Source organism: Apium graveolens, chromosome 11, assembly GCF_009905375.1.
Source record: "Apium graveolens cultivar Ventura chromosome 11, ASM990537v1, whole genome shotgun sequence".
Lineage (NCBI taxonomy): Eukaryota > Viridiplantae > Streptophyta > Magnoliopsida > Apiales > Apiaceae > Apium > Apium graveolens.
Genome location: NC_133657.1, coordinates 195,819,925 through 195,835,932, shown reverse-complemented (window position 1 = coordinate 195,835,932; position 16,008 = coordinate 195,819,925). Strand labels below are relative to the sequence as shown.

Genomic DNA, 16,008 nt, shown 5'->3' with positions numbered 1-16,008 from the left:
AATTTTTTATTTAAAATTGGATCAATATTATAACTTTGTTTAACCCGACCGAGTGAATTTTATATATTATTTGTTGTTAATAGAAACTATTAAACATATTATAATTCTGTTATGAATATTTATCTATTTGTGAGAGTATTATATTTTAAATATTACTATAATTACGGTGACACCAGACCGACTACTAACCAAAATTTCATTGTTTAGTCTTTAATATAATAGTATAGATAGATATTGTGTACCACTTAAAAAGTGGTTTCGCTTAATAAAGAGTGCAACCAAAAGTTTTAATAGAATTAAAATACATATAAAATTAGAATTATAAGATACACAATCATGAATGAATAAGTAAAATCAAAATTTGGTGGTACCAAAAATTGATAAAATCAAAATTAATATTTATGTTGTGTACCACTTAAAAAGGATTTTACTTATAATAAAGGTTATTAATATATAGAGTTCATATATGAGATTTGCATGATTTTATTGAAATAATGATATTTGATAAACATATTTTGCAAGATAACACGTTTTAGAAGATTTCATTTCATATTTTTTTGTGTTGTTTACCGGAAAAAAAAATCGCATACTTTTCTATTCTTGTACGAAACTTTTATTTAATGTCGTATATAAAAAATTCTTAATCTACTCGTCAATCGAACAAATAATTTGTACTGCAATTAATTGTATTTGCAACCTTTTGGGAGAATTATCGCGGGGGGAATGCTAGTGTGACTTCTATCCGACGGGATTCGATGGTTGATATCGGAAAAGTTCTCTCAATTTTCTAGTGCCCACACGAGATATGGATCGAACTGTCTCACGACATTCTGAACTCAGCTCACGTACTGCTTTAATGGGCGAACAACCCAACCCTTGGAACAATATTCAAAAATTTTAACCTTCGTCTACAGGAAATATTGTATGGAAAGAAAAGATTAGCGTACAGAGAGATAAAGTCACACTTTAATAAATTTGTTTGAAAATAGATGATGATATACATGTAGAAGAGGGTGGTTGTTTTGAGTTGTTTAACGGCTACCAGGAAACGTGATCTATGTGTTGTATGCATGCATTTCATGATCATTTCATTTGTCGTTTATTTGATTATTTCCAAACTAACAAAATAAAATAAAAAAACAAATCTAAATTTTTTAATTTATAATTTACAACCTACATATTAATTTGTTCGTCGACAAGAATTCCTCGAGAATTAAAACCTAAGCGGGCGGATTCTCCAAACCCCCAGATTTTATATTCCTCGTAAACTCCGCCAACACATTTACTGACAACCCAAAGTACTCTAACTCTGTTGCAGCTGTCATCTTATATTGTACTCTCTCTTCTCTCTGTCTGTATCTATCTTGTTTATTTATAAAGAGAGAGAGAGTGAGAGAGAGAGAGGGAGAGAGAGAGACAGAGAGAGCGAGAGGGAGAGGGGGAGAGAGAGAGAGAGAGAATAATGGCTGCTGCAACTTGTTCATCTGGTTTGATCTTTAAGACAAGAGAATCAGGAATTGCTAATGGGGTTTCTTTGTATCAATATAATGGATTAAAAGCTGTTGGAATTAAGCAAGTTGCTGCAAATGGTGGAAAGACTCATGGGTCCATCTCTACTTCTGGTATGAAATTGATTTTTTTTACGGATGTTTGTGGTTGTTTTTTATAAGATTATTTGATGTAAATGATTTTGTTTTTGTTGAAATAATGTTTGTGATGTACATTTGCCTTAATTATGCATTTATGTTGTTTTTGGTTTGATATTGAAAATGATTTCAAGTGAATGAGGGATTCGGGTATGAAATCGGATTGGTTTTGAGATATTGAGGGAGGAATCGAAATTTAGAGAAATTTGGGGATACAGTTTTTAATGTGATTTGTGAATTACTGGTGTGTATTGTTTGCATTGTGCTGTAGTTTGAATCAATTTAGCTAAAGAAATTGTGAGATGTTAAGGGGAAAATCAAATTTTAGAGAGAATTAGGGGTTTAATTGTGAATTGCTGATGTGTAGTATTTAAATGATGCTTTGATTTCATTTAACTTGGCTTAAGAAATTCAATGAAGAGGGAATGTATAGGTATTGGTGAGATTTGGGTAGTAATTGTAATGATTTGTGTGTCTTTGCAATGCTCGAAATGCCGTGTGAGAAAAAAAATTCTCCCTGCACAATTTCCATCTTTTCAAAATAGCTGAAATCTTATTTAGATCACGAGATAATGAACATACTGCAGCAATTGATGTTCAGGGTTCATAATTCAAAGATGTAAGTTTTAATATGTTCGATTAGTCTATTTTTGACCAAACCGGTTTTGCCAAAAACATGCCTTCTGGAAGCATCTAGTTTTGAAGTTTTTGTAAATTACCAGGTCCATTATTTGATTTCTGCTATGTGATTAGTATGCTCTCTTTGGTTTAGTTACCTATTGTTATCACTAACTTCAAGAGTGTATAAAATGATGTTGCTCTCCTGTTCTATTTGTAACTAGATTTCTGACCTGCAACATCATTTTAAGTAATGATGCATTGCATTCGCATTTGCACCGAATTAACATTATTTTTATTGAGAACTTTTTATTTCTTTATGATGCAAGAACTTGACTACTAACACACACAGATTATAAGAGAAATTTAAATCATGGTATGAGGGGCAATCATGTTTTAGTTTTAAGTAAGATTCCAATTTGCAGCTCCAAAATGCAGAACTGTCGAGGCTATGGCTTCTCCAACTGTATCAGCTCCCAAACGAGAAACAGACCCCAAGAAGAGAATTGTCATTACTGGAATGGGCGTCGTTTCAGTTTTTGGTAATGATGTTGATACATTCTACGAGAAACTTCTTGAAGGAACAAGTGGAATCACCCTGATTGATAGGTTTGATGCCTCCACCTTTTCTGTTCGGTTTGCGGGTCAGATTCGCGATTTCTCCTCCACAGGATACATTGATGGAAAGAATGATCGCCGCCTTGACGACTGCTGGAGGTACTGTTTGGTTGCTGGTAGAAAGGCACTTGAGGATGCCAGCCTAGGACCAGAAGTACTCGAAACTGTGAGTCTCTTTTACGCTTCAAAATCACATATTTCCTAGAAAATGTATGACTATGCACATACTAATTTTACTTTCTAACGTGTTCAGATGGATAGATCAAGAATTGGAGTACTTGTGGGCTCAGGCATGGGAGGTTTAACAGCCTTCAGCAATGGTGTAGAAGCTCTTATTCAAAAGGGATACAAAAAGATCACTCCGTTTTTCATTCCATATTCAATCACCAATATGGGATCAGCACTGTTGGCCATAGACACTGGCTTAATGGGACCCAATTACTCTATTTCAACAGCTTGTGCTACTGCAAACTATTGCTTTTATGCAGCTGCGAATCATATTAGAAGGGGTGAAGCAGATGTTATGGTAGTTGGTGGAACAGAGGCCGCTGTTAATGCAACTGGTGTTGGTGGCTTTATTGCTTGTCGAGCATTATCTCAAAGGAACGATGAACCCCATAGGGCTTCAAGACCATGGGATAAAAACCGTGATGGTTTTGTCATCGGAGAAGGTTCTGGCGTGCTGGTGAGTTCAATCATAAGCTTTGTCATTTAGAATTAGTTACATGAACATTTCGAACCATTTAAGTCTATGTTAATTTTATTTTATTGTCATTTAGAATTAGTTACATGAACATTTCGAACCATTTAAGTCTATGTTAATTTTATCTTATGAACATTTTGAACACACTTGAGCAGATTATGGAAAGTTTGGAGCATGCCATGAAAAGAGGAGCTAACATTGTTGCAGAGTACTTGGGAGGTGCTATAACATGCGATGCTCACCACATGACTGATCCCCGCAAAGATGGTCTTGGAGTTTCATCTTGCATTACTAAGAGTTTGGAAGATGCTGGAGTTTCTCCTGAAGAGGTGAATTCTTTTTCTTTTAATCATCTTGGGCAGAACAAACAAATTTGTGCCATTTCTTTGACATAATTATTAAGTTCCTTACCTATGTATAACAAACACATTTACGATTTACAGGTAAACTATGTCAATGCTCATGCCACATCTACTCTTGCTGGAGATTTGGCAGAGTTCAATGCCATCAAGTCAGTCTTTAAGGACACATCTGAGATAAAGATGAACGGAACCAAAGTAGGAAACTCAATTCACGCATGACATTTTAATTGAAAGAATCCTACTGTCCTCTCGAATTTCCTTGATTATATTGCATTATTGCCAACAACTTTGTTCCTTTTTTCAGTCAATGATTGGACATGGGTTAGGTGCTGCTGGAGGGCTGGAAGCCATTGCCACCATTAAGGCTATGAACACTGGCTGGGTACATCCAACCATTAACCAAGATGTACTACCCAAAACCTTAGACCTTGTGTTTTATATGTGATTATAACTCCCCCCCTTCCATTTCTAACTAAAATGAATGTTAATGCTGTGTAGGATTTGGAGCCTTCGGTGACAATTGACACCGTTCCAAATGTCAAGAAACAGCACGAAATTAATGTTGGTATGTATAATCTTGCCTGCCTGTATGCTAGAACTGCTAATTACAATGACTAGTTCATGATATTCACTGCACTACTTTGACAAACATTTATATTTGTATGCCATGCGGTAAAGTATTTTCTGATCTTGGGTCTTATATATGGTGCAGGTATTTCTAATTCGTTTGGATTTGGTGGCCATAATTCTGTGGTTGTTTTTGCTCCTTTCAAGCCTTAAAGCAGAGATCAAAATACACAAAGTTTCTAGATTACCATTCTGAGTTTGATAGTCAAATTTGGTATCCTTTAACGAGCTGAAACATAGTTTGAAGAGATCAATACAGAATCAAATTCCATATACTGGACTGGGTTTTGGTTTTTTTGATTGTAGTTTCCATCTCATGTATTTGACGCATCCGGAAACAGTCTTTTAATTAATAAAGATGATCATGCTTTTTTCGATTTTTTTCCCATGATTCCAAGCACATTTAGAATCATATCTAATAATCATGGACAGCTTACAGGTATAGATTTGCAAGAATCAGTAATTCCAGGATTTTAAACAAACTGAGCAAAGCCTGCTGTATTCAAGTTTGGGCTCAATGAACACTTGAATCCAGTGATCTATAGTGCTTAAGTTTGGGCTGTATGAACACTTAAAATGTGTTTGAGTTTATTTTTCTTAAAAATATATAGTCTCTTGTTGTTATCAAGTATTTCATGGACTTCTGCTTTAAGTTTGGCCTGGTAAAGTCTCGTTTACTGGTGGGCGTCGGTATTTACCAACATTCAATCAAGTTCGATTTATATAAGCTCGCTAATATGCATTCAAATTTAAGTTGGTTTCTTACGAATTTTCAATCAAGTCCGATTGATATAAGCTCGCTAATATGCATTCTTAAATGTTAGTTAGTTTTGCTAATATGGATTCCAGTATGTGTGGTTTCACTTTCAGTAACCTTCAAATTGAAAACGAACGAATATATATCGAATCCAGCTGATCCATACCTTTACAGCCTGAGACTTTGTAAAATATATGTGCTAAATGACAATTCCTACTAGTCTTTTAGGGGGGTGCTATCAGCAGGATTAGCTTGCATTTCAACAAATTTAAGCCACCTAGTGACTAATACTTTTAATCTTTAGGAGATACCCCATATGCACGAGTCTCAGCTGTTATTTGTTCTACCAGCAAGTGCACCCCTTAATTAAATCTATATCTTCTACACCTTCCATCCAAAAGCTCTCACTGCCACACCACTTATAATATAGTAGTACGTATCTTATCGTATAGAGAAATGTTATTTTCAGAACGTTCAGAAATATATTTACCGTGTTAAATCCGAATCACGACACTTTCAATACAATCTGCTCTAAAAATAACGTTTCTCAAAATCTACCGCAAATTTTCATACATTACACGTTAGCATATGGAATGTTATTTTCAGAATATATTCATCGTTCATAAATATATCTACCATTTTAAATATGGATCACTACACTTTCACTACAATCCGCTCTGAAAATAACATTTCTCAAAATCTACCGATAATTTCATTCAATACATTGTCCAATTTTTTGTAGTATTTTGATGAAAATTATTTAAATACAGGACCCTTTCTGCCTGCTACTCATCACCCTTTCCCACAAAATATTATAGTATATGTTTATATTTAATTAAGTTGGTTATTCTACGTCATTTCATTCGTCACCCTCTACTTGTAAGTTATAAAGTGGCAAGAGGATTAATTTGGCTCCATGCCTACCCTATGCAAGTTGCAACGTTAGGAAATTTCGTCGCAACTGAATCAGACAAATTAAAAATGAGATCAATGGGTTAAAGTTAGTTCAATAAAGCTTGTTTTTATTGATGGTGTTAATTAAGACTAGATCATTAGCTAAATCTAACTTCTAATTATTTGTAAACCGACTTTTATTAGTTTCTTGTGTACCCACCATTATATCTAAGTGCCTTCCTTCCACTTAAGTAGCCTTAGATACCTAACTTAAATCTATGATCAAGACCAAGCACATGCCTAAGTTTGATATTAATCACTAATTAGGAAGCCGATTATTAACTCTAATTAGTAGGTTACTATCCAAGTCTTCTTTTTGTGTTATTGCTATAATTATATGTGGTAATTAATGTCAGATTAGGCCATCATTAGGTTGTAAGTTGGTACTTTTTAAGTCTTTTTTTCATGCCTCTTGTCCGGATAAAACATGATTACCACCCTTAATCTAATATCACGCAATTGCTAAATTTAAGTAAGTGTGTCAATATATATGATGCAACAACTCAAATACCATGATGATTTTATTATCACTAATCAGTTCAGTGTTTGAGATTTTGTCCCCCTCGGGAGTCAGAAATTTGATTCCTGATGAGCACACATGGATAATGGTTTTTTTTTTCAACTAGTGCATAGTAAAATCAAAGTGAAACTTACCATACTAAGAAACAAGATATATAGCCTATTTAATATTGCACAATACAATCCAAATTAAATGACAAGTAGTGAATGAGATAGATGGGTTTAAGTTCACATCAAAGAAAATGATCAAAATTGGATAGAAATATTTGTCCTTGTGTTCCTAAATGCACATAAAAAGGGATTGCCTTGGGGTACAATAGATGATAGCTATGGTATACATAAAGTCATATATGTAAGTGTACACAATTATATCCATAGGGCATGAGGAAACATGTCCTTAATAATTGGTAATACAACACATATATTCTATGGTTGAGAAAGCCTTATAGCTCAAGCTACCAGAAAAAAAACCATGTTCTGAGACCATACCATGGAGAGGGACGGGGACCAAAATTCCACTAATTTTGCCCTTTTTGTATCTAATATATTTAGGTTCGGTTCGATTTGAATGTCGAAAAGTTATCCGATAATATATTTTTTCTAAATGATTTGAATTCTTATTCGAAAGCATAGTTTGAAGGCTATTGATTCTTTCATCACTTCGCTTTCATGTTCTTTTATTTTGCTAAATTTATTTCATGTTGTGTATGTACGGATGAGGAACTTATAAGGAATTCGGATATACTTTGCCATGAGTGTATTTGGTTTGAAGATGTCAGATTGCAAGATTTGAAGATGTAAGACCGTATCTAATGAATGAATAACAAAATTTTATGTGCCATAAAAATGTGACCACGACTTTTTAGGTTACCTACTAGGAGATCTTTATTGATAATTATAAGTTGAGGGAAAACGATAGATTCACCAAATTATATTACAAATCCAACATACTAAGAATGCGTTTGGTTCGATATTAGACAGAAAATCAAGAACAAAAATGAAAGTAATGGTTACGAGAATGATATATAAAATTAAAGATTTAAGAAACCTAAAAGAAACGAGAATCTAAGAATCATGAATTTCATAATTTATACTCTTTTCGTCTATTATGTTAGATGTTTGATTTTTTTTTATCGTACATAACCCGCAACCGCTACTTTTCGGATGCGTACAGGGTAAAATCTACGAATTTATGCAATAATCTGTAAATCACGTGAACCAAAATAAAACGCATTTAAACGACAAACTCTTTCTCATGAGCCATAATCATAAATAAATTTTCCTACAGTGGGATTTTTGTTTGATATTTTCAAAATAATTTTAAGTGCTCTATATTTATAAATAAAAAATTATATTTCTCAGTCTTTTTGATTATTAAAATTAATCAATTTAACTATTTGAACAAAATACCTAAAATTATATATAAAAAAAGTCAAAATATTTATAAAAAAATTGAGAGAGTATAACTAAATTGACAATTTAAACACGAATATATTACATTCCAATTTGAATTTTCGGATAACAGAATTCATTAATCAAAAATTAAACACCTCTTTCAATCTTTATCTAGTACCCCGCCTATCACATGTTATATCATTTTACGTTTTTTGTCTCATTTATGGCAAATTTGATTTAAATTTTGATCGTAAATTACATATATGTTATATAATTATGAAAATTATCATCATTTATATTATTAGAAAATATATCTAATCCGCTTTTAACATATTTTCAGTTTTTTAAAGTAATTGATACTCATTTTTAATTGTTGCTAACTTGCTCAATTAAATTTAAATTTTATAATTAAGTGAAATTATTATCTTATAATTATTTTTTTAATATAACCAATTATTCAAATTAATATATATTTTTATTTTTTATAAATTTAATTTATTTATTTTGAAATACCAAATAAGATATATTTGCTATATATTTATTTAATTTATAAATTATTATAATAAATTACTTTATATATATGTATAGAGAGGGAGAGGGAGGAAATTTCTATGGAGACCACTTTTTCGTCGACCTTGGAAACCACATATGTTTGCAATCAAAATACTATAAAATATATCAAAGTACTATAAAATATATATTTTATGAAGTATGTTTTATAAGTGTCACTAATTCATTAAAACTGTTGAAGATCATTTAAATTTAATAAGTAAAATTTGTATATTTTGCAAACTTAACATGTTTTGCAGAATAAAGTAATTTTTTACATGAAGTACATATATGATATTCAAGATTTTGAGTAAAATAAAGATATTTGTAGAACATGATCCGTAAAACAATATATTTTGCAGTGTTTTTATGCAATATTTTACTTGCAAAACAGTGGTCTCCAAGATTTCGAAAAAAAGTGGTCTCCATAGAAATTAACTCTCTCTATATATATTATTTTAAATTTGAATCAACAAATATTTTTATATTTATTTTGTTGGTCAACCGGTCAAATTAAAATCTCTCTTTCCAGTATTTTATATTATTATTTTTACCGTTTCCAAAAAAACTCATTCCTACATCCGTTTCCTCTCATTCCTATTTATTTCATTTACAATTTTATATTGCCGATTATCATTCTTTTTTCATGAACGAAACAACCCCAAAAGTGTGTTCTACTTTTAATATTGCTGAAATGTACGTAGATAATAAGAATCCACTTGCAGCCTAACGTAAAACTTCGTTGTCGTCCGTAATTTTCTTCACATGGATTCCAGCCAAAAAAATTGAGATATAATAATAGGGGTATGCTTTTTGTTTCATGGGACACACACAAAACTTAAAATATTGAGGTTTTAGTTTAGGGCAGCCAAGGAACACCAACCAAATTGGTCTCCACATGGTTTATACATCAAAATAATACTCTTCATTGCTTTTTCTCCATCTCACTTTCCACTTGTTTTTTATTTTTACTCCGTGCATTTTTATAGTTTTCTTTTCATCACTTGTTGTCCTCTGCGGGGCTGGTGAAACAAAGGTTAAATTTTTAAAATTTATCTTCGATTTTTTTAATAAGATCATTAGTATAATGCTTTGTCATAATGACGTGTTGTTTAATGTTCTAAATTCAGTTAAATTTGTCGGAAATTAGAATCCAACCGATTTGAATTTAAGTGAGTAATAATTAAAATACTCAGTTTGTTAAAAAGACGAAAACTATCATATTGGTCACAAGTTCGAATCCCACGGGAGGAGAATTTTTGATTATGCCTCATGGGTCAGGACAAGTCGCTTAAATGCGGTTTATCTTGGTTCACGTGTTTTGCAGGCTATTACGTGAACCCGTAGGGTTACCCAGTGTGCACTCGAAGGTTAGCGGCTGTGGGTTACCTACGATTAGAAAAAAAAACTCAAATGATGCAAACGATTACCGGAAAATTATCTACTTGAGGATACAATCGATTGAACCAATTATAACTTTCTTGTTACTAGCTTGGGAAAAACAATGTCAATTTCCCTCGAGAATTTTTTTACGGTATGTATTCCTCTCGTCTTATTAATAATATAACATCCGACAATACATGTGTTTATACATTCTATTTGTTAGTTTAATTTATATTTTTTACAAATTAGGGAATTATTTTTCATATTTTTTGTGCTCCCTACTTAGTTGATTTTCTTAATAAAAAAACAAACAAATTAGCTGTGCTACATGTACTTTGAGAAAATAGCAAATTTACATATAAAAATGTGAATTTACTATACTAATATAACTGCTAATTTAAAATAATCGGAGGGGACAAAGGTCATTATCAGTCATGCTTATCGCATATAATGCATTGATTATCATAATAAATTACAGGTGTCATGTAGTAAAGCCATGCTTAAGAAATGCGAATGATGTGTAATGACAGCACAACCTACGTATACGAAATATGATTGGTTTGTTTTTATTCTACCCGGCCCCATGGTCCCTATCGATGTTAGAGAGAAGATTATTGCAACTGAAAAGGATTAACATGTGTAATAACAAATCAAGGAATAATTAGGCATTGTTTGATCAAGTGCGGAGAATATTACACCAAAGCCTTCGGTAAACTTTTAGCACAGTCATTAATTTTTTAATACCCTCATTACTCCTCATTTTTTAAAATCGGAAATGGAATTTAGATATCGATAAAAAATTATTCCATTGAAAGATTAATTGGAACGAAATTGTATACATTTCAATTAATATAGCATAATCATGTACAACATATTAGCCATTAGGGGATACATTAACTCAACAATGCAGTAATGCACATATAACTAACTACAAATCATATTTAACTTGCTTTAACTGTAATAGTTTGCAAGAAATCCAATTTTAACTTCTTCACCTTATAATAATGTTTTTCAAATTCCTAATTTAACATACCAACCAAATCACATGAACTCCGTTATAATAATTACACAAAAGATATAATTAGCTTTACTTTTATTAAGAATGAAGTTTAGTGATTAATCGAACTTAATAAAGTGAAGCGGCAAAATATTCTTTTTAATAATTTATTGTAAATAATCCATAATTTTAATAATATTGAGAGTTTTTAGAACGCTACTTATACCCAATATAAATTGAGAACTAAGTTATATCATACTAAATGAGTTTATGTATATTTCTTGTGTATTATTTTTTGCAAATGCCAATAAGTTATAAGCATCCCACAAAAATATCTAAATTGTCATCTATTTGTGCAAAATATCCATTGATTCATACTGTCATTTATCAACTTCAAACAAATAAAATTGTTAGAGATTCAAAATTGGTTGTTAAAGCAAGATATAAAGTGGTGTCACTTTTTCTACGTGCATGCATGCAACGGCTAGCTATGTCTATTCTGGCTAGAGGTGGCCAAACGTGCGGGTTCGAACCGCACGTTCGGGACCGGCTCGTACGGAAACCGTAAAATATTCGGCCCGATGCGGGCCGGTTCAAACCCGCACAACCCGTCGAAATAAGCGAACCGAATACGAATTTAATTTTAAAAAACCCGAACCGGCACTAACCCGCACGACCCGCACAGGCGAAGCCCGCGTGAGCCGCACGAACTGTGCAACCCGCACAGCCCGCACAGCCCGCACGGCCCGCACAGGTGTGCGTCACGCGCCGTTCTGCAACACAGTCTGCAACGTTCGTCTGCAACGGCACTCAACACAACGGCCTCCTCCAACGGCACTCAACTCATCCAACGGTCCTAAAATCTCCTCCTTATAAATATGTACATACAACAACAATCAAAATTCACAGCAATTAGTTATACTTTCTCCATTTCTTCTCCGACTTTATTTCTCCATTTCTTCTCCGATCTTCACAGCTTCAACAACAATTTAATTCTCACAGCAATTCAATTCACAAATTCACAGATTCACGGCAATTCAATTCACAAATCAACTAACTAGAAAAATGGAACAAGGCAGAGGGAGTATTTCTTCTCAAGGTTCAACTCCGGCGACTTCGATGCTACCGCCTCGACCCGGATCGACGTTTAATACCGAAGAAGGTATTTCATTTTCCTGTTTATTTTTGTGTGTTTTTGGTTTTTAAAAAATCTGTATGTATATGTGCGTATATATACACCTGATTGAGAACGAATTTAGAGGGTAAATGGAGAAAAGAAAACGGAAGAAACAAAAAAAAGAAAAATAAAGGAAGAAGAGGGGCGGAGGAAAGGTGGAGAAGCGGCGGAGTAGAGGCGGGGGCTGTGTTGAGACTTGAGAGAGTAATAAAAAGAAACAAAAGAAATTTTTTTATATATATCATCTTTCCTTAATAAACAAAATCTGAAATAAACAAAATTTGGACAAGTGCATAAAGTAAAGTAAAATCTGAAATAAACAAAATTTGACTTTAAATATTAAATTTTATTCGATTTGTAATTTGTAAATTCGTTAACTAATTTTATTCATTTTGTAAATTTCTGTAGGTGCTACGAGTTCGAGACAATCATCGCACGTTTGGACATATTTTTCGAAAGAAGTTGTGCCGGATAATCCGAATAGATTTAAAGTACATTGTTTGATTTGTCTACAAAATGGTAGACCACATCAACCATTTAGTTACGCTCGAGGTACCGGCACGGGAACACTAAACCGACATTTGGAGAATATTCACTCTATTACGAAGGCGAGTCACGAAAGCGGAGAAGCACGAAGAGGTCCACAACAATCGCAACTCGGTGGTTTTATGACATCAACGGGAGGTGGAGGTATGCCTTTTTCCTATAGTAGAGATAGAATGATAGAAAGTTTTGCTACTTTTGTTACACTAGACGAGTTACCATTTTCTCACGGTGAGAGTGATAATTTAGAATATATGATGAAAACTACGATAAATCCGGCATTTAGAAAAATTCCTAGAAACACACTAAAACGGCACACAATAACACAATATCATTGCGCTAGAGTACAATTAATTGAATTTTTTCGAGAATTTGATGGTATGGTTTCGTTAACTAGTGATTGTTGGAGTTCGAGTCAAGGTGAGCCTTACATATGTGTTACCGTTCATTGGATTGGTGTCGATTACATGTTACAAAAACGAATTATTGCATTTGATGTTATGGACGAATCACACACCGGCTATAATATTATGTCTAGAATTTTAGATACAATTAAGGAATTTAATTTGTTTAACAAGGTATTCACAATTTCCTTAGATAATGCTGCTAATAACAACAAATGTATTAATTATATTAGGACCGAAATTCCTTTAGTTTTAGATGGAGTATTTTTACACATTAGATGTTGTGCTCACATAGTTAACTTAACGGCTCAAGTAGGAATTCAACAAATAACTAATTTATTAGAACCTATTAGGAAGGTAATTAAGTATCTACGTTTGGCGGGTAAATATAGATCTAGGTACAAGAAATTGTGTAAAGAAAATGGACTAAGGCCGAAAAAATGGGGTATCGATTGTCCTACAAGATGGAGTTCGACATATAAATTACTTGTTGAAGCAATTAAATATAAACCCATTATTACCATCTTATATAACGACGATCCAATTCACCAATACGAAGGAGGAATTATTACCGAGGAAGATTGGGAATTAGCATCTACTGTACATGACATACTTTATTGTTTTGCGCATGCTACTAAGGTTTTTTCTTATGTTTATGAACCAAATGTACACCATTGTATCATTGAATGTGTTAGCATTGTTACTACTTTAAAGGAATACGAAGAAAATGATAATTTTAGTGATATTATTAAGGATATGAAAATTAAATGGATCGAATACTTTACCGAATTTCCGTATATTTATGGTATTGCATGTCTTCTTGATCCCGGTGTTAGGAAGGAAGGTTTAGAAAATATGTTAGAACATTATTATGCAGTGTTAGGAGTTTCATATAATCATGTTTTATATGTAACTAATTGTTTAAATTTGTTGTTTCGTCTTATAGATATGTATGCTCCAAAAACTCAAAGTACTATACCACCGAAGAGCAGTAATACTTCTAGTAGGTTTAGTAGTACCATTTCATCTATACTAACCAAAAAACAAAAATGTAGAATTTCCGAGTCATCTACCGTACCTTCTTCTGCCACTAGTATGGTTCGCGAATTTTTTTCATATAGTTATGAGTTAAATGATGATTTTGATATACTAACATGGTGGAAGAATCATGAGTTACAATTTCCGGTTTTAGCAAAAATTGCAAAGGACATTTTAGTTGTACCGGCTTCTACAATTGCGTCCGAGTCCGCTTTTAGTGCATGCAGAAGAGTGTTAGATGAGAAGCGATCCAGTCTTGCGCCAGACGTTGTAAAGATTTTAGTTTGCAAAAAAGATTGGGATCAAGCCGATAAAAGACAACAAGGAAGAAAAGAAGACTCCGACGATGACGACGAGCCATGGATGACAATGGATACTTCATCCGAATCGGGAACCTCAACTAACGAACAACTTTAGAACAAATATTTAATGTAATTTTTTTAAAAGTTTTATATTATTTGATTTGTAATTTTTTAATATTTGATGCGGTTTGTTCCGTTTTTTTAGAGAGGAGTCCTCTCACATCATTTGTAATTTTTTTAAATTAATAAAATTTATAAGAGGTACCGTCCTCTTTCTAACCAAAAATTTAAAATAATAAAATTAATTGATTTACAAATAACTTGGTAGTTTTTTCAAATAAATATAGGTCAGAATATTCACAAGAAACAGTTGTTATACACGGCTGAGTATTAAGAAACAGTTGTTATAAACAGTTGTAACAATCATATATTCACACGGAACACAGGCTGCTCAACCCGCCAACCCGCCTGCTCAACCCGCCAACCCGCCCGCCAACCCGCCAACCCGCCAACCCGCCTGCAACCCGCCTGTTCAACGAGCCGAATACGGTTTACGGTTTGTCAGCTCAGCCCAGCCCGGCCCGGTTCGTTCACCTCCCAGTGCCGGTTAAGTGCTCAATTTTTACGGTTCCAACCCGCTTCCAACCCGGCCCGGACCGCCCGACCCGCACGGTTGGCCACCTCTAATTCTGGCTCCCTGGTAGAAGGAACTATGTGCAAATTGTGCGCCATAGATTGGATTCCGCAACCCCAAGAAAGCGTAACTAAAGGCCAAAAAAGCGTTGCTAAAGGCCAAAAAAATGATATGGCGACTCTTTTTCGGGGTTGCAATTTTAGGCGTTGCCATAGAGTTTTTTGCAATCCCGGTGACACCCTATTGTAACCCTTGGTTATCCGTTACAGAAACGTGCTATTGCAACACCAATGGGGTTGCAATAGGTCTTGAAAAGTGTTACAGTAGAGTTTAGGCTATTTGTATAATATTGTGGGCCCCACATCTGGGGTATTGATGCAACCCTTTTGTAATATTTTTTAATGTTTTTTGCAACGTTTTTAGTGTTTTTTGCAACATTTTACACTGATTATTACCAGCACTAAAAAGACCTATTGCAACGCTTTTACAAAAAAAAATGCAAGGAACTGTTTGTAAATTGGCATTCACATAAATAAGACCATAGTCTTAAAACCAACACAATCAACCAATCTACCAACCATAACATTAGTTATCCCAAATAAACACCACTACCTTCACCATCAACATACTACCATCCTTATACCACCAATTGTCTACCAACCATAAAATAAAAGTGAAAGTTTTAACAAGTTAAAGTTACACACTTCAAAATATAAACATCGTAGTACTGAGAAAAACAAAGTAGAACGATAATACTTCAACTTTATAGCCAAACTGTAGAT

General features: G+C 33.4%; 1 protein-coding gene across 1 annotated transcript; it reads left to right on the top strand.

The window, feature by feature from the left end:
- Positions 1-1,195: 1,195 nt before the first annotated feature.
- On the top strand, positions 1,196-4,951 carry LOC141698150 (3-oxoacyl-[acyl-carrier-protein] synthase I, chloroplastic-like). Its single transcript, XM_074502777.1, has 8 exons — positions 1,196-1,622; positions 2,690-3,048; positions 3,136-3,567; positions 3,741-3,914; positions 4,029-4,142; positions 4,252-4,353; positions 4,446-4,512; positions 4,660-4,951. Exons 1-8 carry the CDS (start codon positions 1,463-1,465, stop codon positions 4,725-4,727), a joined length of 1,476 nt encoding a protein of 491 aa, XP_074358878.1. The 5' UTR covers positions 1,196-1,462; the 3' UTR covers positions 4,728-4,951.
- Positions 4,952-16,008: the final 11,057 nt, after the last annotated feature.